This window comes from Mesocricetus auratus, unplaced genomic scaffold, assembly GCF_017639785.1.
Source record: "Mesocricetus auratus isolate SY011 unplaced genomic scaffold, BCM_Maur_2.0 Super-Scaffold_100676, whole genome shotgun sequence".
Classification (NCBI taxonomy): domain Eukaryota; kingdom Metazoa; phylum Chordata; class Mammalia; order Rodentia; family Cricetidae; genus Mesocricetus; species Mesocricetus auratus.
Genome location: NW_024429266.1, coordinates 39,701,405 through 39,727,920, shown reverse-complemented (window position 1 = coordinate 39,727,920; position 26,516 = coordinate 39,701,405). Strand labels below are relative to the sequence as shown.

The 26,516-nt window shown below is 39.6% G+C and overlaps 2 protein-coding genes across 8 annotated transcripts in view; one reads left to right on the top strand and one right to left on the bottom strand.

The window, feature by feature from the left end:
• Window positions 1–886, bottom strand: part of Swt1 (SWT1 RNA endoribonuclease homolog) — an 81,603-nt gene extending 80,717 nt beyond the window's left edge. For 3 of the 4 annotated variants that reach the window (XR_005873819.1, XM_040737688.1, XM_040737690.1), the window contains exon 1: window positions 717–886. The gene's annotated coding sequence lies outside the window, so the exon portion shown is untranslated. The other variant, XM_040737689.1, reaches the window with a different exon arrangement.
• Window positions 887–1,015: 129 nt separating this feature from the next.
• On the top strand, window positions 1,016–26,516 carry Trmt1l (tRNA methyltransferase 1 like). 4 transcript variants are annotated; one of them, XM_005071270.4, is made up of 15 exons: window positions 1,021–1,482; window positions 6,332–6,442; window positions 8,080–8,193; window positions 9,929–9,993; window positions 12,822–12,951; window positions 14,145–14,268; window positions 14,651–14,730; window positions 15,394–15,637; window positions 16,135–16,347; window positions 18,031–18,221; window positions 19,855–19,933; window positions 22,131–22,297; window positions 23,348–23,410; window positions 25,808–25,931; window positions 26,037–26,516. In XM_005071270.4, the coding sequence occupies exons 1-15, from the start codon at window positions 1,287–1,289 to the stop codon at window positions 26,287–26,289; spliced, it is 2,154 nt and encodes a 717-aa protein (XP_005071327.1). In that variant the 5' UTR covers window positions 1,021–1,286; the 3' UTR covers window positions 26,290–26,516. The 4 variants fall into 4 exon arrangements, with proteins under 4 accessions (XP_012969834.1, XP_005071327.1, XP_012969837.1 ...); XM_013114383.3 differs by having other exon boundaries at window positions 1,029–1,340; XM_013114380.3 differs by lacking the exon at window positions 23,348–23,410 and having other exon boundaries at window positions 1,016–1,482.

The window sequence follows — 26,516 nt, the reverse complement described above, 5'->3', positions numbered from 1 at the left end:
CGTAAAAACCAAAAAAAAAAAACAAAAACAAAAAACAAAACAAAAAAAAAATGATAGAATCTGATGGGCGCCCGACGGTGGTGGCGCACGCCTTTAATCTCAGCACTCGAGGCAGAGGCAGGTGTAGTTCTGTGAGTTCGAGGCCAGCCTGGTCTACAGAGCAAGTTCTAGGACGGCCACGGCTACACAGAGAAACCCTGTCTCGAAAAACAAAACAAACAAACGGCAAAACCTGAGGTGCAGAGGATTCACCAGTCAGCTACCTCAGAGAAACTAAAACGCATCAAAGTGTCCGGAAGCGCAGCCCTTTGTTATTATTAAAAAGCCTAAAAACAAGTCAGAACAGCAGAAACCATCTCCTAATGCACGCCGCACTTGTTCTGGTAACGTAAAGGCTGAAGGAGAACAGAGCGTGAAGAGGCGTCCGGTCGGCAGTGTGAGGAAAGTTGGGGGCAGGGGGGAGGCAGACCCAGGACTCTGGGTCAGCGCGACTGACAGAAACTGCCTCAGCCCCTCGGCAGCCGCCATCCCCTCAGGTCAGCTGGAGCAACCTGGCTCCCGGCCACACCCTTCACAGAGCTGACCGGCAGCCGGCCAAGCCCCGAGTGTCCCGCCACACCTCAGCTCGCAGCCCGCCGGCTTCCGGTCACCCGAGGCCAGGAGTGAAAGGCTGAGTCCCGCGAAAAGCCCGTGAGTCCCTTCACGCCCTAACTTACCAGCGCCGGAGGCGGCGGCAGCGACAGCGGCGACTCCCCAGCCCCCGCGGGTGCCAGAGACGCCTTCCCGAGCCCGCGGCACGCTGGGAAATGTAGTTCCGGGCTCTGACCCAGCCAGGCGCCGAACACTCCAGGGAATTCTAGAGCCCTCTACGATCTCTGTGTACCTCCTCCGAGAACCGGAACTTAGCCCCGCCCAGGATGCGCGATGGCTCCTGGGTATTGTAGTCTTAGCTCGGTTCGGTGGCGGCCGGCGGAGCCCAGAAGCACCGAGGAAACGGAACTCTTTCTCCTCATTGGACACTGTCCGCGACACGCTTCTGCGCAGTCCGTGGTGGCGTCGTAACGCCTCGGGGAAGGGGAAGCCGGTGAAGGCTCGAACCGCTGCCTCTGGCTTTCTGTTTTCTTGCTGACAGGGTTGGGTCCCTGGCGCTTCGCTGTTTGTCTGTGGCACGCGTGCAACCTTCCCATTTGCTTCCCGGCCCTGGATCCAGTCCTGCGGGCATTAACGTCAATTCTATCGCTCCGCCGCGAGTCCCCTCCGCGTCCCCTGGCACGGAGGCCGTAACTATGGAGAATATGGCGGAGGAGGAGCTGCCACCCCAGGAGGAGGAGGAGGCCCAGGTCAGGGTCCCGACCCCGGCCCCAGATTCGGCTCTGGACTCGGCTCCGACGCCGGACTCGGCTCCAGTCCCAGCCCTTGCCCCGGCCCCGGCTCCGGCCCTGTCCCCGTCCCTAGCCTCTGTCCCCGAGGAGGCTGAAAGCAGTAAGTGCAGACGGCCTGATCTTTCTGCCGCAGAGAAGCGAGAAACCGTGCCTCGCTGGGGAGGCCCTTCTCCGGGGTGGTTTTTAATGTGGAAAGGCAGAATTAGGGAAACGGGAGAAGGAGGAACCAGAGCGGCAGGTAAGCGTGCAAGGAGTACAGAATGGAAGGGGGTGTCTCCATAAACCTCGAGGACATCGTCATGAAGGATCTGTGAAGGCCAGGGGTGATGCAGATAAAAATAAACAGTGAGATTAGTGGCGGTGGCGGTTAGTGTCTTTAGTAGTTTCCGTCTCAACCCAGTCTCCAACAGTTAAATGACTCCTTTCAACTGTGTTACTACTATCTGAGGTGGAGATCCTGTCAAGATTTAGAAACTGTAAACTAATTTTTCTGTCAGGACCTACACACACACACACACACACACGTAGGTGGATTTGTCTTACTAAATTGTCGGTAGTGTACTACAGAATTTCAAAAAGAATTTGAAATCCATTCTTATATGGAGAAGAATCTGCTAAATGCCAATTTGTACTTCATTCCATCAGAAGACGATTGTGAAAACTTAATACCCCATATTTTTGTTCCTTGAATGTGTTTATATATGTTCTGAGTGGTGATTTATTGGATCATACAGGAAACACAAGATTGATAATTAGCACTATAAGGATCTTCCTAACACTTTATATAGTGGGCCTAAGAAAAATTCAGCAAGTTCTTTCAACAAATCTTGTGATTCATAAATTGATCTTTGTACTTCTGAATTATCACTTATGAGAAATTAATTCACATTTCTAGGCCAATTTTGATGTATATAGAAGTCATTATCTAAGAAAATGATTTTCCAGTTCTAAAACTATATTTAAGAGTTGCAGGACAAGTCACAGGAAAGACAAAATCATCCAGTGGGTGCCTTTAGTGCAAACTACAGACCCTTCCTTCTTCCCTCCCTCCCTTCCTCCCTTCCTTCCTTTCTTTCTTCCTCTCTTTATCTACAATCTGATGGGTAGAGAGTTTTACACTCTTAAGGAAATAGCTACTGCCCTCCGGCTTACATTTTTTTGTTTGTTTGTTTTGTTGTTGTTTTTCAAAACATGGTTTCTCTGTATTGCTTTGGAGCCTGACCTGGAACTCTCTCTGTAGACCAGGCTAGCTTGGAACTCACAGAGATCCGCCTGCCTCTGCCTCCCAAGTGCTGGGATTAATGGCGCGCACCACCCTGCCCTGAAGTAGTTCAGCAGTTTGGGGAATGTATGTCTTCTTCGACTCCTTACCATTTTAATACTGACACTGGGCATAGATAATGGCTCCACATGGTAGTGCATGTCTGTAATGTAGCAGGAGGGCTTGTAAATTAGAGATCAGCCTGGGCTCCTTAAGGAGACATTGTCTCAAAAGTGTGGGTAAGTGTTGGGGTGGGGGCCTGGAAATATTTGCATATAAATGCTAAAATAAATGTGTAGCTTGAAGAGTTTGTGCTGTTGAAGAAACCTACAAACACACGCTAATCATCTAAAAAAAATGTGTTTTCAAATGATCTAGTTAGTCCTTTGAAGTCAGTCAGAGCAGCCAGGCAAGATGAAGATGGTGATTCTGAACTAGAGTTGAAAATTGAAGAAAAAGTAACAGAAGTTGTGAAAGAACCTTCTAGTATATTGGATTTATCTGATTTAACAACAGGTTTGCTTTCTTGATTATTAGTATGTTAACAAAAAAAAAAAAAAAAGACAACAAGTTGTCTGCCTTAAACACAGAGTGATATCTACCATGTTGAGCCAAAAAGTGATTTCACAGATATTTGTAGGTTTGTCACGAATTTTCAGACAGATTTTTAAAAATTTCCTTCAATAGTGGACAAGATCGTTTTCGGTTTTGTTTTCCCAACTTGGGATCTTTGTCTTATCCTATGCTACTGACAGATTGCATACCTTTATGCAGCATTATATAACGTGTTGCATGCTCTGTCTGAACTATAAGACAGAACCTTTGGTGATTTCAAATGTGGTAGTTTAGTGTGTATACATGGATTCTTTTTTGACCATTACTATCAGCTCTAAAAACTAAAGATTGCCCCCCCCATTCATTTTAACTTTTTGAGCATGGCCTGGTATGTGAAAATTAATTAAGCCAGCATAGTGGCACATACCAGTAATCCCAGCATTTGGGAAACTGAGGCAGGAGAACAATGAGTTTGAAGCCAGCATGGACTACATAGTGAGTTCCAGACCAGTTTTAGCTATAGTGAGCCCCTATCTCGAAAAGGAAAAGCAAAAAGATAATTCATTGATGTCTGTCACTCTGCTTTTGCTTAGAAAATTGTCTTTTGAGCAGAAATGCCTGATGGTGTTGCATTCCAGAATTAGGAATAAAAATGTGCTCCTAAATTCAAAAAGTCTGGTGTTTTGTTTTTTTTTAAACTAGTTAACTATCCTTGGTGCCTGCTGAATACCCGTTCTGTATTTAACATTTAGTTACCAGAAAGATAATCAAGTACAACTACTGCCTTTTTGTTGTTTACTGGGAGAAAGACAAAGAAAGGACACAGATTAGACCCATGAGTGGAGGAGTGGACTGAAAATGAAGCTGGGAGAATAGACAGGAAGGCGGCAGCATCAAAAATTGAATTCAAATATTGGAGGGTTTAAATTATTTAGTATATTGACTGAGCCCTGAGGGTTACTCCCTTATCTCTGTCTCTTTGGAGATGTTTGCCTCAGTTGATATTACCTGGTCATATAAATTCAGGTTCCCATTCTGTAAATATACCTTTCCTTTGGAATGCACATGTATTTGGAACTTCTCATCCTTAGAAAAAACTAATTGCAATTTCACCTGTCTCCTTTTCTGCAGTACCAAAGTTCCTGAGGAAACATCTGCACTAGTTTTCTGCCTTTGCTTCCTCTTTCCATTTGGTTATCTATTCTCTGACCTTTTTAAAGCTCACAGGAAGCTGGACTGTGGTGGCACATACCCCTAATCCTAGCACTCAAGGCTGGAGCAGGCAAATCTGATTTAGAGGTCTACAGAGTGAGTTCCAGGACATCCAGGGCTACACAGAGAAACCCTGTCTCAAAAAAGAAAAAGAAAAAAAGCCACTGGAGACCATGTAGTAAATACAGTGGTCTTCTCTTGATCGTTCCATATACTACTTAGTTTTGTGCGTTTCTCTTTCATATACGCTTCTCCTTTGGTTCCTTCTCCTCCTCAATTCTCAAACTGCCCATTTATTCTTTCTGAGTCTAATTCTTTGACTCAACTTCTTTTTTCACTCACTTCTAGATTATTTCTACTTGCTTTACTCAGCAATGGATTTCACAGTTTGGAACTACTTCCCCCAGACACACACACACACACACCAAACCAAACCAAAAATATAGTCAAACATATTTTGGGATGCTTAACTCACAGTTTACAGGCTTCTAACTAGAGGAATGTGTAAAGTTTAGGAAATCAGCCGGGCGTTGGTGGCGCACGCCTTTAATCCCAGCACTCGGGAGGCAGAGGCAGGTGGATCTCTGTGAGTTCGAGACCAGCCTGGACTACCAAGCGAGTTCCAGGACAGCTTCCAAAGCCACAGAGAAACCCTGTCTCGAAAAACCAAAAAAAAAAAAAAAAAAAAAAAGTTCAGGAAATCTGAAAGTGCATAACTGAGACCAAAAAAAGAAATGATTGGGAAATATAAACTGCATAAGAATTAAAATGCATATTAATTGCATTCAAGAACTAATTTTTCAGCTGATGAGATGGACCTGTGGGTAAAGACATTCACTGCCTTACAGCCTGACCTACAGAATCAAGTTCCAGAACAGCCAGGGCTACATAGAGAAACCCAGTCTTGAAGAATCAAAACAACAACAACAAAAAAAGACTAGTCACCAAGTGTACTTAATTGAAATTCTGTTCATAATGTGTTAAACTGTATTCATTTGTTAATTCTAATAAGTTATATTCTCAGCCACTTTTTAGGATTGGCTAGGCAGTCCTTGGTATCATATTACCTTTACATCTAATAGTCATTTTATCTTCTCTTACATTATATAATTATTATCTTAAAAATTAGCATCTTAATCTCTTGCCTGTAATTAAAGTTCTTTGAAGACACAGAACATGGATTATAGGGCTGGAGAGATGGCTCAGAGGTTAAGAGCACTGACTGCTCTTCCAGAGGTCATGAGTTCAATTCCCAGCAACTACATGGTGGCTCACAACCATCTGTAATGAGATCTAGTGCCCTCTTCTGATGTGTACATGGAGGCAGGGTGTTGTATTCATAATAAGTAAATAAATTAAAAAAAAAACATGGATTATAGTTCTCAAGTTGTTTTGTACAGGGTAGAAGTTATTTTATTTTTCAATTTTTGTTTTTGTTTATTTTGTTGTTTTTTGTTTTTGACATGGTCTCCCATATCCCAGGCTGGGTTTGAAGATACTTTGTAGTTGAGAATGACTCTGAGCTTCCTGTCCTGCCTCCACCTCTGAGGGCTAAAATTACAGGTGTGCACCATCGTGCCCCATTTGTTTGGGACTGAGGATGAGACCAGGGTCTAACTGGATGCTAAGCAAACATTCTGCCCACTGCAGCCCCTAGGGTTGAAACATTTTCTGTGGAATTACCTTGACTAAATAAAAGTCCAAAGCTGAAAGGTACACAATGGAGTTTTTCTCTGTAACTTTTTGTATTCTGAGGTACACTTGCCATTTTCTAATGTGAACTGTAGCAGTCCTCATGAGGTACTAACTATACTATACTGTAGAAAACAAAAGTGTAAATGTCTGTATGCTGTGAATAACTAAAAAAATGGAATGGGAAAAATTGCTAAACACTTTTCTAACTCTTAAAATTTCTTTTCAGAGAGACACATCTCAATTCAAAGACGACTTGCTGATCTGGAGAAGTTAGCCCTTGTGACTGAAGGAGATGTTGGCCCTGCCAGTTCACTGAACTCAGAGAATCTGAGTATAGGTATATCCATGTTTGCTGTACACACACTTCTGATTTGTTCTTTTCGTCTTTGATTTTTTGAGACGTCTTACATCTTTCTTGTTTCCATTTTTTTTCTTTTTGTAACATTCATTTAACTTCTAATGCATCATCATTTCTCAGCTCATGAAAACAGTTTGTTATAGATTAAATTTATTCCCATTGAACTAGAACAGTAGTAAAATAATGTCCTCAAGGGGATTGCAATTTCATGTCTAAGCCCAAAACAGTACTGGAGAAATAGCTCATTGGTAAAGAGCACTGGCTGCTCTTCCAGAGGACCTGGGTTCGGTTCCCAGCATCCACATGGTGGGTCACAGCCACTTATATAATTCTAGTTCCAAGGAATCCAACACCTGTACTGGCCACTCTAAGCACCAGGCATGTGCATGGTACACAGACATACATTCAGGTGAAACACGTACACATAAAATAAAAATAAATAACAAAGCAGTTAAAATTCCCTGGTATAAAAGGGAGGCAGCATAATTGACACAAAGTTGTAAATTGTGTCAGTGCTCCACTCTCCTGCTTCTGCTCTGCTATTCATCCTCACATTCTCTCTCTCTGTCACTCTCTTAATATGTTTTATTTGAAAAAGAGAGCATGCCATGGCATGCATGCAGAAGTCAGAGGGCACGTTGTGAAAATCAATACTTTCCTTCCATGTGAGTCCCAGAGACGCTAAGGTTTGATGGCGGATGCCTTTACCACTGAGCCATTGCATCTGCCCAGTTCTACTATTCTAAGTACTTAGTTTTCATGTTTGTTTAAAATAGGCAGTATATATTCAAGAATGAATTTGTACTTGTTCTTGTACTATTGAAAGATATTTTTGAATTAAAATTCTATTAATATGTTATTTCTATATATCTTATTTCTTTACATTTAAATTTGAGACTGTAATTTGTTTACCTGCTTTTTGGTCGGACAGGGCAGTGAACAGTGTGTGGGTCCCAGGCATTGAACACAAGTTGTCAGACTTGACAGCAAGTAAATGCCTTTACCTACTGAACCATCATTTTGATGATCTAGTCATTTCAGCAATACTTCATAAATAAGAGCATACATATAAATGTAGCAATGCGGTGAAGTTCAGGATATGATGGTGTTACCTATACCTGGTCTCAGAATAGCAATGCATTATGCTCTGTGTTCTTTTTTTCTTACCCTGTCTTTCAGCTGTCTTTGTTGCTGTCAGGGTAGTAGGGAAGTACCATAGCAGATGCTCAGGCATCTCTGCCCAGCCTTGCCTTCTAGAAATTCCATATTGCTGGTTTTCCATTCTCAAGTGTGGAGTGGTAATCTCCCTGGCAAAAGTTTAGCTGAAGTCGATAGTAATTTTTAAATGTCTCTGTTGCTACTGACAATAACTATCATCAGTTAGCCACAAATAGTAGAGTTTCAAGGCTAAAAGATAATTGTTGTTCATGAGCTACAATTCTTGTGAAGGACATCCAAGATCAAAAATAAATGTTTTCTTCCTGCAGCTAAGAAAATCTTTATCTAAGAGGGTGATGAGTACATGGAGAGTACATGGAGAGGTCCCCTGCTGCTTCTGTGGCTGAATCCAGGCATTAGTAAATAGCTGACAGTTTGTGCTTTTTCTTCTTTTTAAGAAAAAAGTCACACTTGTCCATTGTGCCCTGTGGAAAAATTCAGAGCTTGTAGTAGTCAGAAGCTTCGTCGACACCTTCAGAATTTACACTGGAAAATCTCAGTCGAGTTTGAAGGTTAGTATTTTATCTTACCTAGAGTGATGTACACAAAGCCTACATTTGTTGCCAGCTTTGTAATTGTACTGTAAACAAAATCAAGTATTTTCACTTTATATTATGATGATTTAATGTTTTTAATAAAAGACAGTATACAGTCCTAAATGCAGTAAACAAATGACAGTTCAGTAGATATTTGTAGCCATCTGTTACTGTGACGTATTGGCTAACTCTAACCTGGGGGTTCCTGTTACTTGTTAGATAGTGTTTTAGTAAGTTTCTTTTTCTCTTGTAGAACAGCTACTGTTTCACATATAATTTTAAAGACAAAGTAAATGCAGAAAAGCAAGAAAATAAAATAATTGATACTAATATTAGAAAAAAGTCAATAGCTGAAAATTTCAGAATGTTGATAGAATATAAGATACTCAGAAATTATTTTTAAAAACACTAATTATAATGACGAAATATGTTCAGTATATCCTAGCAGACTTGAAAGTTTCTGTTCCTATAAGAAACTACAGTCTTAACTAGGTTTCTATTGCTGTGATAAAACACTGTGACCAACAAGTTGCAGTCCATCATCCCTGGAAGTCAGGGCAGAACCTGGAGGCAGGAGCTGAAGCAGAGACTGTGGAAGTGTATAGCTAACTAGCTTGCTCTGCATGGCTTGCTCAGCAAAACAAAGCTGAAGAGGTCTGGTTCATGGAAGTTCAGAGGGACTGAGATATAGCTCACTGGTAGAGTAATTCCTCAGCATGTAGAAAGTCCTAGTTTATCCCTTAAATTACCCAGAGAAAGAAAGAACTAGAGAAATGGAATAATGGTTTGTGGTAGGACAGGAACTCAGGTAGCTCATGCTGTCCTTAACTAGCTGTGTAACTGAGAATGACATCCTCTGCTACTACCTCTCAAGTGCTGGGTTTACAGCATGCTACACAATACCCAATGTTTTGACAAATAAGTTTTGAGATGACCAGTAATCAATTAAAATTCCTTAACAAGCAATTAGGATTAGGGGTCTTAGTGCCGGGAATAAGTTAGCAGTACAATTTGAGATTCCTTTCCATAAAAGATCATTGAAATCATGTAAAAAGTTAAACTTACCAAACAAAGCAGTATATAGCTACTAACCAAGCCTAATAAGTATCTAAATTTTAGGGTGTGGAAAAAAAAAACCAAAGATCAATACCCCAAACTAAAAATAATAAATTCAAAAATAAAGTTAAAAAAAAAAGACTTAGAGGTAGGGGGAAGCAAGACTATCCTGTATGTTTAGTAAATAAGCAAAGAAGATGAAATTGAAGGTGGTGCAGAAGAGATGGCGAGCTCAGTGCCAGACAACAGAACATCCTGGTAAAACTGGAATCTGAACACAGGCCTCGTGTATTTGTTTATATTGATATATCTATCTGTCTCATTCATAAAGTAAATGTTGTTTAGGTGATTATGATGCTAAAATAGAAAAATAGTCCTAATGATCTTTTTTTTTTTTTCTTTCTTTCTTTCTTTCTTTTTGAGACAGGGTCTCATTATACAGCCCTGGCTGACCTGGAACTCACTATGTAGATCAGGCTGGCCTCAAACTCACAGAGATTCACCTGCCTCTGCTTCTGAATGCTGGGATTAAAGGCATGTGTCAGCGCAACGGGTGATGTTAATTATTCTTAGAAAATTAAAAACATACTAGCAACATTCAATGCCAGTAGGATGTTTAATGAATAATAACACAGCTGGCCATTTTTCATTCTAGGCTACAGGATGTGCATCTGTCACTTAGCTTGTCGACCAGTAAAACCGACCATTGTTGGAGAACAGGTATGTTTGCTCTTATTTTTAGATTTAATTGACTTTAAAGAAAGCACAATTTTTACAGCACCTTGTCGGGGCTGAAGGAATGGCTCAGTGGCCCAGAGCACTGGCTGCTCTTCCAGAGAACCCAAGTTCAATTCCCAGCACCCACATGGGAGTCCCATGGGATCTTCTGGTGTGCAGATGCACATGCAGACAAAACACCTATATACATAAAATACATAAATAAATCTTTAAAAAAATTACACTTTGACAAGAGCCAATAATATGTTGATTTAAAATGTATATGTTCAGCAGTATGGTTTTTTTATTTTACTTATTTTTGAGACAGAGCCTTCTACAGCTCAGGCTGACCACTAAGTAGCTAAGGAAGACCTTGAACTACTGATCCTCCTGCCCTTGCTTCCTGAGTACTGGAATGACAGGCGTGTGCCATCACTTCCAGCTGTACATCACTGGGGGACTGATGCAGGACTTCACGCATGCTCAGCGGTACTGCACCAACTATATCCTTAGCCCTGTTTACTTTAAAGTCCTTCTCTAAGTGCTTTGTAGTGATCATGAAGGAATACTATAAAATGTAGAGAAAAAAGTACTACTGAACTGCTCATTTCATTTTATTTTTCTCATTTTGTGTGGATTGGTGTTTTGCCTGCCTGTGTGTCTGTGGACCACTTCCATGTGTCCATTGAGGACTGAAGAGGGCATCAGATCCAAGTAGATAATTTCTTGCTTCGGTAGTAAGTTTTGATGAAGGAATGGAACTTCCTGATATCTGTGAGCTAGTAAATACCTTCATTTTCATTTTTCAATTTCATGTTCTCCTTCCCTCTGTTCTTCCTTTTAAGTTTAACTTTAAACAATGAAGAACCTGAGGGGCTTGGGGGCGGGGAGCTTGGTTTGGCTTTTGTTTTTTGAGATGGTGTCTTATCATGCAGCCCAGAGTGGCCTTGATTGCTCTGTAGCCCAGGTTGAAGTGCATATGTCTTATTAATAAAATCAGTTTGACCAAAGGGGGAAACAACTTGTAAAATTGTTTTAGTGATACTACCCAGGAATCAATTTGTTAAATTCTGTGTCTGTATTTTCTGTGTGTGCATGTATGTGTAGAGGCCAGAGTTTGTCTTGGTGTCTTCCTCTGTTGTACTCAACCCTATTTTTTTGAGACAGTCTGTCACTTGTAAAGAGAAGCTTTTTCCTTGAGAGAAGCGTTCCCGCCAACCTGGTTCTAGAGCCGCATTAGTCCCAAATAAACACACAGGAGGCTATATTCATTATGAAGCTGTTGGCCTTGCTTATTTCTTACTGGCTAGCTCTAACTTAAGTAATTACCCCATAATTGTTAATCTAAGTATGTCTCTTACCGGAGAAGTTTCCGGGCTTCCTACCCCATGGCGTTACATCTCGACTCTTTTGTGTTTCTCCTTCCCAGAGTCCTCCTGGACTCCTAGTCCCACCTATCTAGATTCCTATTGGCCCAACAGTGCTTTATTGACATAAGACTTCCCCAACAGTCACTGAACTTGGAACTAACTGACTCAGCTAGGCTGGACAGCCATGAGCTTTAAGGATCTGCCTGTCTCTACCTCCCCAGCATTGGCCTATACTATAGAAACACTACCACTCCTGACTTTTCATGCAGATGTTAGGGTTCAAGCTCAGGTCCTCATGCTTGCACAGCAATTACTCTGAGCCTTTTCCCCAGGTCTGTACAGGATCCTTATTGTTAATCTTTCTTTTGGATCTTTCTTTTTTTCATCTTTTTGATCTGTAGGTGTAATCCAGTAGCCTAGTACTTGCCTGGCATGCATGAGTACCACACACACACACACACACACACACACACACACACACACACACACACACACACACAAAGTCACCACAGTGTGTTAAATATGATTGCCGTTTACTTTTTTTGATTATCCCATACCAGCTGTGTCTCATCTAAGTAGGGGTGCCAGCACTAAAGACACGCAAGCTAATAAAGAACCACTGGGATAGAATAGTCTTCTTGTTTCCAGCCGTAAGAAAGATTATGAGACCTCCAAAGCCACAGAGAAACCCTGTCTCGAAAAAAAAAAAAAAAAGATTATAAGAGAGAGAAACAAAACATGCTCCTACAGCACAACTTTCCTTCAGGAGTCAGCTCTCTCCTTCCACCATGGGTTCCAAAGATCAAACTCAAGTCACCAGGCTTGTAGAGCAAATACCTTTACCTGCTGAGCCATCCTGTCCACAGCCCACATTCCTGAAAACTAGATTTCTCTTTCTGTCCCTAACATTCAAATGAGACACTAGACTAAAGAGCAGGTTGCTAGATGTGGATATTGTTAAAAATTAATCTGTGCCCTTTCGGTTTTTACATCTATTTACATCTGTATGAGGTCAGTACTGTAAGAGGATGCTAGTGTCCCATCTCTCTTCAGAGTCACAAATTTAGTGGTAATATTGGTAACTTAAATCTGTCTCAGTCGTATCTTGAGCTTGGATTTGGTAGAGTCTATACCAAGAAGTCTACAAACACTTCAGATCAGGTCTTATTTTCTAAGAAGGCCATTTAAACTTAGCAGCAGCACCTCTGCTAACCATCTCATCCATAGTATGGCTTATATGAATAACAATGCAGAGATTTACTGAACAGAATGAATGAGAAAACTAGAAAAGCTAATTTGTAGCCTCCTATAACAAAGCATATATGTGTCATTAGAAGTTATCCTTTCAGAGTTCCATCACCTTCTATACTATTAAATCCAGTACTCATGAACATATTACAGCTTAAAGCTTGCATTTCATTGCCTTAGTGACCTGTTTAAATCAAATGCTCTATTTGATAGGTATCGAGTAAATTGGGCGCCCATTATCATTGCATCATTTGTTCAGCAACAATCACCAGAAGGACTGACATGCTGGGGCATGTCAAGCGCCACGTGAATAAAGGAGAAACTAAATCCAGGTATATTGCTGGTAAGTTATGCAGTCTCATTAACATATTAATAATTAGGTCCTTAAATAAAACGATCCATTTATTCTTTTCAGACAGCAAGCAAATAAAACATACTGATTAAATAAATTATTTGGTTGACAAGTAATCTATAACTTCACATTTTTTCCTTCTATGATATTTCCAATAACGTCCAGCTATTCTCAACACATATTAATAAATGTTACAAAAACTGCAAATGACATTAATGCCAAACTTGGTGTCTTCTTTTCGTGGTTTTTCCAGATAGGGTTTCTCTGTGTATCCCCTGGCTGTCTGGAAATCTCTTTTTTAGACCAGACTGGCCTTTAACTCACAGAGATCCACCTTCCTCTGAAAAGGTCACCTTTTTTGATGTTACAGAAGGTAAAATATGGGTGACATTTAGTATCCTAAATATAATATTGACCCAAAAAGGACAAATAAAAGATATAATTAATTTTCCAGATGTTACATATGTCTTACCTCTTGAATACTTTAAATATATATACATATTTCACATGAGTATTCCATTTGAATTTGTAAGATGAAGGATTATAATGTGTACTAAGTATAAAATGTTCCTGTCATTACTTAATAGCCATTTGAATGCAGGTTAGTCTAACAGTATAATTATGGGAAAGTGGGGCCCACGAGATTGCTGAATGGATAGAAGTCCTTCAGTGCATGCCTGGTGAGCTAAGTTCCACCTCGGATCCACAGGTGGCCGGGGAACGCTGCCTCCCCAGTGTTCTGAAGATCAGGAGTTCAGAAAATACTGAGAGTCTTACTTAGCCCTCAAATGGAAAGCAAACCTATAAATACTCAGTTTCTATGAGATTGCAGTTTACTCTGGGCCAGCGTGTGGGAGCATAGTGTACTTAATTAATCATACAATATTTTAGGGTTTTGTGCTATCTGAAGGTATTCTTGGCTTTTATAGTACTGAAACAGTGACATGATACACAGTCAGAATTTTAAGTGAATGAACTTGCTCGAATTCACCAAATGTCTACCTAGGCACAACTCTTTCCACAGACAATTGAATAAATTTGTTCTGTGACTTTCTTTTGTGTTACCTATATCTACCTAACAATTTGCTTTAGCACAAAATAATATAGTTACTTTATAAAACGTATTCTATTGGATATCTAGCATTATTTTCAATTGCCCTGTAATAATCTTTTTTCTTCTTTAGCTTCTACTGCCAAATCATCTAATGAAATTTTGAAGGAGGCAGACACAGATATACAAGTTGGTCCTAACTACTCTATTCCTCAGAAAACAGATTCATATTTTAATCCCAAAATGAAACTAAATCGGTAAGATTGAAAATAGAGCAATAGACTTTTCAGTTTACCTCTTTCAACCTCTGTATTTATATAAAGACTAAAATCATCTATTTTAACATCTTCTCAAAATGTTTCCTTTTTCTGCCAACCCAGTTTTTCAGTCAAAGAATAAAATAGGCCAGACTTTTTATATAATTAATTAAACCTGTACAGACTAATGGAAAGTTTTATTTATTAAATAAATGGATACTTGTTAGATAGAATTCAGTTAGATTCATAGTTTAACCTCACAAAACTTACAGGTCATGAACTATTAATTTGGGAATGTCTATGAGGGAGATACTATGTATGTTCTTTACAAAGATGAAACCATAGTACTGCAGAGTAACGTCAGATCACTCCTTCTTTCTAGTCAGATAATATTCTGTACGTTGGCTGCTTTGACTGAGGAACGAAAACCTTTGGAGTGTCTAGATGCCTTTGGAGCCACTGGTAAGTAAAAAAATTAATTTTTCAAATTTATTTTTATGTGTATTTTCCCTGCATGGATGTGTCCATCAAATCCATGCAGTACTTTCAGAGGCCAGAAGAGGGCATCAGATCCCCTGGAATTGGTGTTAGAGCTGGATGTGGCCACCATGTGGGTGCAAGGTCCTCTGGAAAAGCTACCATTGCTCTTAACTCCAGCCTCTGTAAAATGCCTTCTTTATGTCTAGCAAAATGTTTTCATGAGCCACACATGGTGGTGCTCACCTTTAATCCCAACACTTGGGAAGCAGAGGCAGGTGAATCCCTGTGTCCAAGGCCGGCCTTGTCTACGTAGTGAGTTCCTGGATGGCCAGAGCTATATAGTGAGACCCTGACTAAAAAAAAAAAAAAAAAAAAAAATTTCAAGGCAGCCTGGGCTACAATAAAACACATTGTCCTTGTTTTCTGGTGCTTAAGGGTAAATTTGAGCAGCAGGACTTTCAACTTGCCATCTTCCTTTTCAGCAGGGTATTGCCCTCTTATTGTACTTTGGCATTCATAAAACCATGATGATTTGGAAGGGAGGGGTGTGTGTGTGTGTGTGTAAAACATATGTTTTTAGTCATTATTAATTATAACTTAAATGTATTTAATTTAAAGAGTGTATTCTCCCTCATCTCTCCCAAGGAATAATGGGATTACAATGGGCAAAACACCTTGGGAATGCAGTCAAAGTCACAATTAATGACTTGAATGAAAACTCTGTGACTTTGATTCAGAAAAACTGCCATTTAAACAAGTTGAAAGTGGTTGTAGACAGTGATGAAAAGGAAGAGGGTGATGCCCTTGAAGAAGATGACACTCTTGGTGATATCCAGGTGACCAGGATGGATGCCAATGTGCTCATGCACCTGAGATCTTTTGATTTCATGTAAGTAAAGAACATTTGTCAAATATAGATTAAACAGGTCGGCTAGAGGTGGGTGATTTATAAGAAATTTGTGATGGTTTATTTTATTACAGTTTTTGGCCTTGGCCTGAGATATCCAATAAGAAAAATTTCAGACTTCCTAGCAATGAACTTTTCCTCTTAGGCTGATTTTTGTTCCCATGTGTTTGACATGTCATTGACTATTTTGTTGTTTATTTTTAAAACCTAATTAAGTATTTAAAAGAGATTGGCAAGGTATTTTTTTCTCATTTGTTTGTTTGTTTGTTTGTTTTTTGAGACAGTCTTCCAGCTTAGGCTGGCTTCAAACTGGAAGTTAGCCTGCCCCTACCTCCTAATGCTAGGATCCCAGTTTGTTGCCATCACACCTGCCTTGCAAACTGCTTTCAAACCTATGGAATTTTATCATTAGAAATAATACTGGTATAATGTGGATTACTGGTACAAACTCAAATTGTGTGTTTTCTATCTAATTTTAGACACCTAGACCCTTTTGGAACATCAGTGAACTACCTAGACTCTGCATTCAGAAACGTAAGAAACCTTGGCATAGTATCAGTGACTTCTACAGATATCAGTTCCTTATATGCCAAGGCACAGCATGTTGCCCGGCGTCACTATGGATGTAACATTGTCCGAACAGAGTATTACAAGGAACTAGCAGCCAGAATTGTCGTAGCTGCAGTGGCAAGGTACCAAATTGCCAATGGTGTGCCTAATATGTTTTTGTGTGACTCATGATTTTGAATAGATAATACTATGAATGAGTACTTGTTTTTCAAAATATATGTGAATTTTCCAATTCTATATCCCCTATATGTAATTTTAATTTGATTTATTTTAGTGGTTCTAATTTTGTGGTTTTTTTTTTTTTACATGCATTCATTTATTTTGTGTGTATTTGTATAGGTGAATGTGTGGAGGTCAGAGGACAACTTGGAATAAATAGTTGGTTCTCTCCTGCCATGTGGATTCTGGGTACCACCCCCAGTTATCAGGCTTGGCAACAAGCTCTTTTACCTACTGAGCCATGTTGATGACTATTACTCTTGTTTTGTTGGAAGTGAAACACTTACATCTGAAATATAAAAAAGAAACAGTAGAAGTGAGGACTATTTTCAAGCCTGTCTTAATTCATTGATAACAGGAGTGGGAAGAGGTGGCAACATAAAAAGGAGAAACAAAAGTTCTTTTAGATTTACAAGCTTTTTGAAAGATCACTCCATTTTCATGTAGTCTGAATAAAAGGATGGCTTCTAGTTTGATTCTCAAAATGACCTTGTGAAACGGAAGGTCTGTCTGCATCTCCCTAGGAGTTCAGACCTGTTAAAATGAAGGAAGATTATCATCTACTGTGTACATATGAAATGAAGGAAGATTATCTACTGTGTACATAATTTTATGCTACAAAACTATTTTTTCAGTATTTACTTTAGGGTGTGTGTGTGTGTGTGTGTGTGTGTGTGTGTGTGTGTGTGTGTGTGCGTGTGCGTGTACGTACGTGTATGTGGATGCCATATACATGCAGAAACTCACCAGGGTCAGAAGAGGGCATCAGATTCTCTGGAACTGGAGTTACAGGCAGTTTTGAGTCACCATGTCCATGCTGGAAAACGAACCCAGGTTTTCTGCAAGAGTAGCAAACACTCCTGTAAGAATAACTTAATAATGCAATTTGTCATTGAGAGTATCAATAATGAGTGATCAGCCTATTCACTTGCTAACAACACACGTTCTGCAGCATTCAGATGAAAATTCTTGCCTTGGCATAATTATAGGTTATTAGTCTTCATAGATCTTCAGCCTATGTTAAGTAAACAGCCGTGATGAAATTTGTACATGATGCTGTGTACTTACTCAAAGCATTCATAACAGCAAAGAAGGTTTGGAAATGATGTATCTTGTAGAACTTAACCCAGAGACTTTGTTAACCTACTGGAGGAAAGGGTTTTGACTTTTTCACTGCATATCCAGCAGCTAGCATATAATCCTGCATATAGTCAGTATTCAATAGCACATATGGTTTGGAAGAAGCTTTTTTAGGAAAAAAAATAGACTAAACTCAGACTAGTAATCGTAATTATACTGAAGAGTCATGCTGAGTGAAAGAGACTGCAGTCCTGTTTGTTACAACACTATTTTCTAAAGGGGAAATGTCTAAAGACTGAAGACCCTGCCTAATAACCCTCATTTCCTGCATTGCAGTTTGTATGTCAGTCATGGTAACGATCCTTTGAAAGTACTGCTACTAAAGACTGAATTTCCCACAATCCACCCACAGTTTGCTGCTAGGTTAGTTCTGTCAGTGCAGTGCTATACAAAGAAAATGAAGAGCCATCAAAATAGTTTGTGCCTTTTTTTTCTTTCTTAAACAGAGCTGCTGCAAGATGCAACAAGGGTATAGAAGTACTGTTTGCAGTGGCTCTGGAACATTTTGTGCTGGTAGTTGTGAGGGTCTTAAGGGGACCGACTTCAGCAGATGAGACTGCCAAGAAAATCCAGTACCTGATCCATTGCCAGTGGTGCGAAGAGAGGATTTTTCAGAAGGATGGTAACATGGTAGAAGGTGAGCTGAAGTCCCTCCGACTGTACATTGCTTACAAGCCCTCAGTGAGTGAGCCTGCATCATGTCATGTCCTAACTATGTCCACTGTGCTTTGCTTTCAAAGATTGCTGCTGGAGAGTTGTAGCACTCTTGCCTTACCCTTTATTAAAACTCTAGAGATAACATCGTTTTTCCACTTTTAACTAATTTTAGGAACATAAATCAGATAGATTGCCTATGTGTCTTTATAAAATAATTTATAGCCAGGTGGTGGCGGCACACACCTTTAATACCAGCACTCAAGAGGCAGAGGCAGGCGGATCTCTAAGTTCAAGACCAGCCTGGTCTACAAGCGCTAGTTCCAGGACAGCCTCCAAAGCCACAGAGAAACCCTTTCTCGAAAAAACATAGATAGATAGATAGATAGATAGATAGATAGATAGATAGATAGATAGAGATACTTTCTGAAAATTATTTTTGTGTTTCTGGCTAAATATAAATGGTTTTTGTTGTTTTGTTTTTGTTTTTCAAGACAGGGTTTCTCTGGCTTTGGAGGCTGTCCTGAGCTAGCTCTTGTAGACCAGGCTGGTCTCGAATTCACAGAGATCCGCCTGCCTCTGCTCATGAGTGCTGAGATTAAAGGGGTACACCACCAACGCCTGGCTAGGTTCTAATTTTTAAAAGGACTATTTTTGAGAGCTGATGATGCAGCTCAGTAGTAGAGCATCTGCTTAACATGAATGAGGTCCTGGTTCAACCCCAGCACCACTGAGAGTATGTAGCCTATACTCTGCTGGCTGAATCATTTTTTTATTACTAGAAAACTTAGCAAGAGAAATCTGTATTTTGATTATGATGTTGTTTAAATGGACATATATTTTAATTCATTTACTTTTCAATAAACAATGTATATATTTTATTGCATATAAATTATACCCAGCTAATTTTGAAATATCAAAATAATGTGGATTTTTTATTGTTATATGATTTCATATATTCTCATAACTAAAAGATAGTGTTATTTATGCCTCTTTTTAAATCCAGCCTCTTATGATTTAATTCTTTAATCTATGGATTAAGGTGGGTTTTTTGTTTGTTTGTTTTGAGGATGTTGGCTTGTTTTTTTAGTGAGTATGTCCACATGGGGGGGATCAGCAGACTGATCTGTCCCTCTCAGCCAGTTCTATTCCATTTTTTTTCCCTAAATGCTCGTTAGCAAGATTAGTACTGAGTTGAACGTTAAACAAAAAGCTTAATTGGGAGGGGTGTTTTTTGTTTTTATTTGATTTTTGAGACAGGGTCTTACTCTGTACCCCAGGCTGGCCTTAACTCATAGTGATCTGCCTGCTTCTGACTCTCCCAAATACTGAGATTCAAAGCATCACCATGCTTTCTCAACATCACTCATTTTTAATTAATTCCCTCCCTACTGCTCAAACATTTCCACCCAAAGCTGAACATTCTTTCTTTGACTGAAATTTTTAACAGTGCCTACCTTCAACAGGTTTTTAAGGATTAAGTTTTCAAACACGCAAAAAATTCTTAGCACAGTACCTGGTACGTAGTAGGTCTTTAGTATATAGTTATTAACATAACAGTTATACCACTTACATTTGTCATTTATCCTTTATATTTTTATGTTTTGTTTTTACAGAAAACCCATACAGACAGCTGCCCTGTAATTGTCATGGAAGCATGCCTGGCAAGACAGCAATAGAACTTGGGCCCCTGTGGTATGTGCCTAAATACCATGATCAGGTTTGATTTACTGGTCATCTTGAAGTCTAAGCAGATAATTAGGACTGCCCTTCTATGAACCCGAGATACTTTCAGATTTCTCTCTGATTTTCTAAAAGATAGTAGGACAGAAGATAAGCTGCAAACTAAGTAACTTGTGTTCGAATGGTAAGAAAGAGGCTGTTTTGTTTTTGAAAGACAGCATCTCTGAGGTGAGGAGATGTCTCAGCAGTTAGGAGCCCTTGCTGCTTTTGCAGAGCATGGGTGTTGGCTTCCCCGCACCCATTAGGTGGCTCACAACGGTTTGTATCTCCAGCTCCAGGAAATCCAACACCCCTTCTGACCACCACCCTCCATATGCCCCTGTACTCACATGCACATACCCACACATACATACTTAATTAGAAATATAAGAAATCTTTTATTTTAAAGGTAGAATCCCTTGCTTGATGCAATGTGCTTGATGCAATGTGCACCTCCTACATTGTTTGAAACTGGCCCTCTCTTTTACCAATGTACCTGCCCTACTATAGGTTCAAGGGCCTCCACGGAGTCTCTTGTCTCTACCACCTCGCTCCATAGGAGCACCAAGATGAGATTCATCCCTTACAGACATTTGAAGGTCATTGAGCCAGCCCTACCTTCCAGTATTCTCTTAACTATATCATCTCCCACACACTGATCCTGCTCACTGCTTACAGAGCAGGAATTGTGACTGACAGTTTGCTGTCTCCAGAAAGATGATCTAGCCCACCCAGCTCCCTCATTTTATGAATCAGGAAATTATGGATGTTTTTTTAAGTGCTAGTTAAAACTGACCACAATAATAATTATTATTAACATCATTATCATCATTGTTATTATTAGCAAGCTGGGGCCATTATTATTATTATTATTATTATTATTATTATTATTATTATTATTATTATTAGCAACAGCAGCAAGCTGGGGCCAGGATTTAGTTTTTTCACCTTCCAAGCATGAGTCTTACTTGCCACCCCCAGCCATCATTCATGTTATTACTCTCAGAGTCTCTTCCCTCTCCCTAAACCTCAGTTTAGTTATACTCATTTCAAATCTCAATGTTTCAACCTAAATAACTTCTAAATTCCTTTCCACATATCTTACATTGACTACTCATTTTATACTTTTAAATGATCCTTTAGTATAAACTTACCTTTTAATATTTACATTTACTACTTTATAGCTACTACTCAGTGAAGATGCTTTGTACAAGGCATGATACATAGGCTATCTTATTCTTATGACAAGTACATGAGGAGTTTTACTTACAGTAGCATGATAAGCAATGTAAGACACAGAAGAAAGATGGGGCTTGATGGTGTAGGCCAGTAATCCCAACTACCCCTAAGGCAGGAGGATCACAAGGTCCAGGCTGCTATACAGTGAGTTTTTAGACTATAGCTTTGAGTTCCAGACCAGCCTGGGCAACTTAGTGAAACTGTTGGGGACAGAGGGGATTAAAAAATGGCTGAAGATACAGATTCAGTGGTAAGACACTTGTCTGGCATGCATAAGGCCCTAGTTCAGACTCTAGTTCTGGGAGGAGAACAGTTGTTATTACTCAAGATTGCTAGTAGGTGGAGCCAGGATTGGAATTTTTGTCTTGGAATTCACATTTTGTCAGCTATGCCTATGTTGCTCAAATTAAATGGAAGCATTCACCCCTGAGCCTTTTTGAAATGGAGTCTTCCTTTATAGCCTTCACTAGCCTGAAACTCCCTGTATAGACCAGGCTAGCCTTCAAGTCATAAAGGTCCACCTGTCTGCTTCCTCGGTGCTTCCTTTAAAGGTGTGGTGGCACCAAATGGAGACACTTAGCCTTATGTTCTGCTCACATGCATAGCATTTTACAGGCTTTTATGGAGTCAGATTGTCTTCTCTGTTTGACTGTGTTCTCCACATACCCAACGCATGTTTATAGTACTCTATAGCTTTTGAGGGCCAGCAAATAAATTCTTGATTTTATATGAATGAAAATTTTTAGTTAATATTAATAGTTTACAAAGATAACATGATGAAAAGGGTGAGAAATTAGTATATAGAAATTCCTGATTCTAGAATTCTATCCAATTAATTTGTTAATACATTTTAGTTAATTTATGGAAAATATTTTTTAAGAAAATAAACATTTCTCAAACACAGCTTTCTATATACTCTTTTCTTTTCCAGGTCAAGTTCCCTTTTTAATACTGGATTCCTAAAAAGAATGCTATTGGAATCTCTTCACCATGGTTTGGATGACGTTCAGCCCCTAATAAAGACACTGATCTTTGAATCAGAGTGTACTCCCCAAAGTCAGTGTTCTGTTCATGCACCTTCAAATCTCAACAAGCAAGGTGACTCTGACTTGCTAGATTATCCTTTTTTGTTTTTTTTGGGGGGGGGCATGTTGTTTGTTTGTTTTCAAGACAGGTTTTCTCTGTGTGTAGTTTTAGAGCTTGTTCTGGTACTTGCCCTGTAGACCAGGCTGAACTTGAACTCACAGAGATTCGCCTACCTCTGCCTCCCGAGTGCTGGGATTAGAGACGTGTGCCACCAACACCTGGTTAGATTATCCTTGATGTTGATGTTATAATAAAAATAATGTAGCATGCTTTAAAATTTTGGCTGCTACTTTTTTTTTCTGAAGGAAGGTCACATGTAGCTAGGCTATCCTTGAACTCCTTATCTTCTTGCCTTCACCTCCAAACTGCTGGGTATACACTGCCATACGTGCCACTCTCTGTCCACTTTCTGTTCTTCTGTAAAGAGACACCGTAGGTAACTACAGGATCAGTATAGCTCAAACTTCTGGTAATACCCACTGAAAGGCAGAAAATCAATTCTTTTCACTCTCTGAAGCTGCCTTTTACTCCTTCATTTGTCAGTTCATCTGGCTTTAATACAAGGGGATGGCATACCAGTCTTTATGCTTTTGTAGGTACTACAAAGAAGCTGCTATTGTGAACTTAAAGTGCATCTTTTGCTTTTGTTTTGAAGACAGGATCTTACTGTATAGCTTAGCTGGCCTGGAACTCAGAGATCTACCTGCCTGTACCTTCTTAGTGCTGAAATGAAAGATGTGTGTCCCCATGCCCCACCTAAAGTATATTTTTTATTTTAATGTTATCATTACCATGTATATGTATGCTAAGTGTGTGTGGGCACATGTGTGGTGGTCAAAGGACAACTTTACAAAGTCAGTTCTGTCCTGCCCCCACACGGGTCCTGAGAATTGAACTCAGGTTGCAAGTGCTTTTACCTACTGGGCTATCTCACTGGTCCAGAAAGTTAAAAACATATCTTTCTTGCATATGCAAAAATGTGGAAGGGATTCCAGTTTTATTTAAACATTAAATTGTTACTTAATGTCATCTATAAATATTTCCCATTTGTTTTTATTTTAGAAGAAAATGGTGTATTTATTAAAACTACCGATGATACCACAGTAGATATTTACAGTGCACAGGGTATGTATATATTGTGCTATGTAACTATTGAGTGTCAGATTCTAAATGTGTCTTAAATACTGATTTAAAAACAGAATATACATCACATTAAAGCTGGGGAGCAGTAGCCTGTGTACAGGCTGCAATATTGTAGTAGTGGTTACTCACTTAAATGTTCAATGAAATGCAACTGACTCCCAGAGCACGCTTCCACCTCATTAAATTGGTGGTGGACCCTTTACCAGAGTCTTCATTCTTAGTAGAGATGTCTTAAATCTTTTTAAGAGTGGAAGATAAATCATAAATAATGTTTTAAGGAAGTTGAACTAATCTCTGTGGGATATTCTATAGCCATAGACTTCTATGTTTACATGAAGACTATTAGTATAACACAAGCAAAAAGAAAATCCATGTGCTGCTTCTAATAGTTACTCTTAAGGCATTCTGTTGGATTTCCTCATGTAGGCTTTTTTTTTTTTTTTTTTTTTTTGGTTTTTTTTTTTTTTTTTTTGGTTTTTTGAGACAGGGTTTCTTTGTGGCTTTGGAGGGTGTCTTGGAACTAGCTCTTGTAGACCAGGCTAGCCTCGAACTCACAGAGATCCGCCTGCCTCTGCCTCCCAAGTGCTGGGATTAAAGGCGTACGCCACCACCGCCCGGCTCATGTAGGCTTTTCTATGATTTGTTCTACATATGGGTGTATTTTTTTTCATTACATGTCCCATTGATTTTGTGTAACAATATGATCAAATTATCTGGCTTAAAATTTAATTTAGGAGTCCCATGCCACCCTTTTTTGTTTTATTGTAAAAAAGAAACTGTTCAACAATAATTTTATCTTTCAGTGTCATTTACTATGTTAATGCATTGTATTTGCCTTCTGGGCACTTATGTGTGGCATATGTCAGTTGTTTGTCCTGAAGAAATAACATGTGAGGATAACACCTACATATAATCAAGGCTTAGCTGGGCACCATGACACATTCTTGCAGTGCCAGCAGTGCAGGAGGTTTAGGCACGAGGATCTCTTGAGCTTACATCTTTAAGACAAAGCTCTTGTCTAGCCTGGGCAAGAATAAGACCTTTTTTTTAATATATAATAATCATAGGCTGGAAGTTTGAGCAAAATTTCCTTTTAGTATTTGAAGTCTCAGTTACTGTGTGTGTGTGTGTGCCTGTGTGTGTATGTGTGTGTGTGCCTGTGTGTATATCGATATATGTGCACATGCACACACTCGAGCCTTTTGAAAAGATAAACTGCCAGAATAACTTATTTGCCTCCTTTCACCTAAAATGGAAAGACTAAGTACTGTGTTTAAACATAAGCAATAAGATCACATATTGTACTTTATCAATATGTATTAGTACTCTTGAAATTTATGTTTTAATTCTTGTCGATATTTATTGTCATTTACCCAGTCTTGGAACAATGACAAAGTTGGTGTTGTTTTATAATTGTTTTATATATATTAGGAGAAGATATGTGCACGTGTGAGTGCGGGTTAGTCAAACTTCATGTGGGTGCTGAGAACTGAACCCCAGTCCTTTCCAAGAATCGTGACTCCTTAACTACTGGGCCATTCTCTTGCCCTTTTTGATTTTGATTTTTTAATTTTGAGAATTTCATACATGATGGTTCTGTTGTTTTTCACATTCATTGAAGACTTACTATGTATCAGTAAAGCAGTCAGGTGTAAGAAAATGTATGACATTGTCCCTAGGAATTTAGAGAAAAAGGATTTACACATACACAAGACCTGCATACAAGAACAAGGAAAAAGAATGACAGAATTAGCCGGGCGTTGGTGGCGCACGCCTTTAATCCCAGCACTTGGGAGGCAGAGGCATGCGGATCTCTGTGAGTTCGAGGCCAGCCTGGTCTACAAGAGCTAGTTCCAGGACAGCCTCCAAAGCCACAGAAGAAACCCTGTCTCGAAAAACCAAAAAAAAAAAAGAATGACAGAATTTAGTCAGGCTCTGGTGGTGTTGTATGGGCGATAGTGATCGGGGAAGTGACAGGCCCTGGGTTCATAAACAGGCTTCATACAAGAAGTGAAAACAGTTGAGGCTTAAGGAAGGTAGAAGAATGTCCCAACTCAAGCAACAGTTGGACAGATTACATGAGTGAAGGACAATGAGAATTCTGTAACCAAAAAAATTATAAAACATTCCATCTGCAGTTTTTTTTTGTTTTTGTTTTTGTTTTTTTTTTTGTTTTTTGTTTTTTGTTTTGGTTTTTGGTTTTGGTTTTTACGAGACAGGGTTTCTCTGTATTGTTTCGGAGGCTATCGGTCCAGCCCGGCCTCGAACTCATAGAGATCCACCTGCCTCTGCCTCCCAAGTGCTGGGATTAAAGGCGTGCGCCACCACCGCCCGGCTTCCATCTGCAGTTTTTAAGAGCATGCTTGTTGTGTGTTCCAGGAAAGAGGAAAAGTGGTGAAGTGATCATAAACACAGCCAAGAAGCAGAAGACTGACGCCACTGCACACCCTCCCTTTTATTACAACATCCACAGACACAGCATTAAAGGGATGAATATGCCAAAGTAAGGCATATTCAAAGTAGCAGAATGTTTACTTCATGTTTTAATGGCATTGTGATTTGAGTAAAAACATTAAGAACCTAATATCTTTTTCTTTTGCTGTTGCAGGTTAAAAAAGTTTTTGTGCTGTCTTTCCCAAGCAGGCTTTCGAGTAAGTCGAACCCACTTTGACCCAATGGGCATTCGTACGGATGCACCTCTGATGCAGTTTAAGTCTATCCTGTTGAAGTACAGCACCCCCACCTACACTGGAGGACAATCAGAAGGTCCCGTGCACTCAGCATCTGAGGATATGGTAGCTGACAGGGTCGAAATGTCAGTGAATGACAAAGCAGAAGCAAGCGGCTGCAGAAGGTGGTAGACTCCAGAAACATTTCTTCTCAGGGTTCTTATGATGGCCCAGTGATTCTGTACCAACTGTAATCCTTTTTTTATTCTTTCAACTTAGTAATATAAGATAAAAAATTTAAAAAGCACTGTTTTCATTCAGAAAATTGGCTGTTTCTGACTTGGCTAGTGTGAGAGCTTTGCTTTTTAAGTTTTTATTATTTTAAAGAAAAAAATTTAATAAAAACATTTCATGATGAA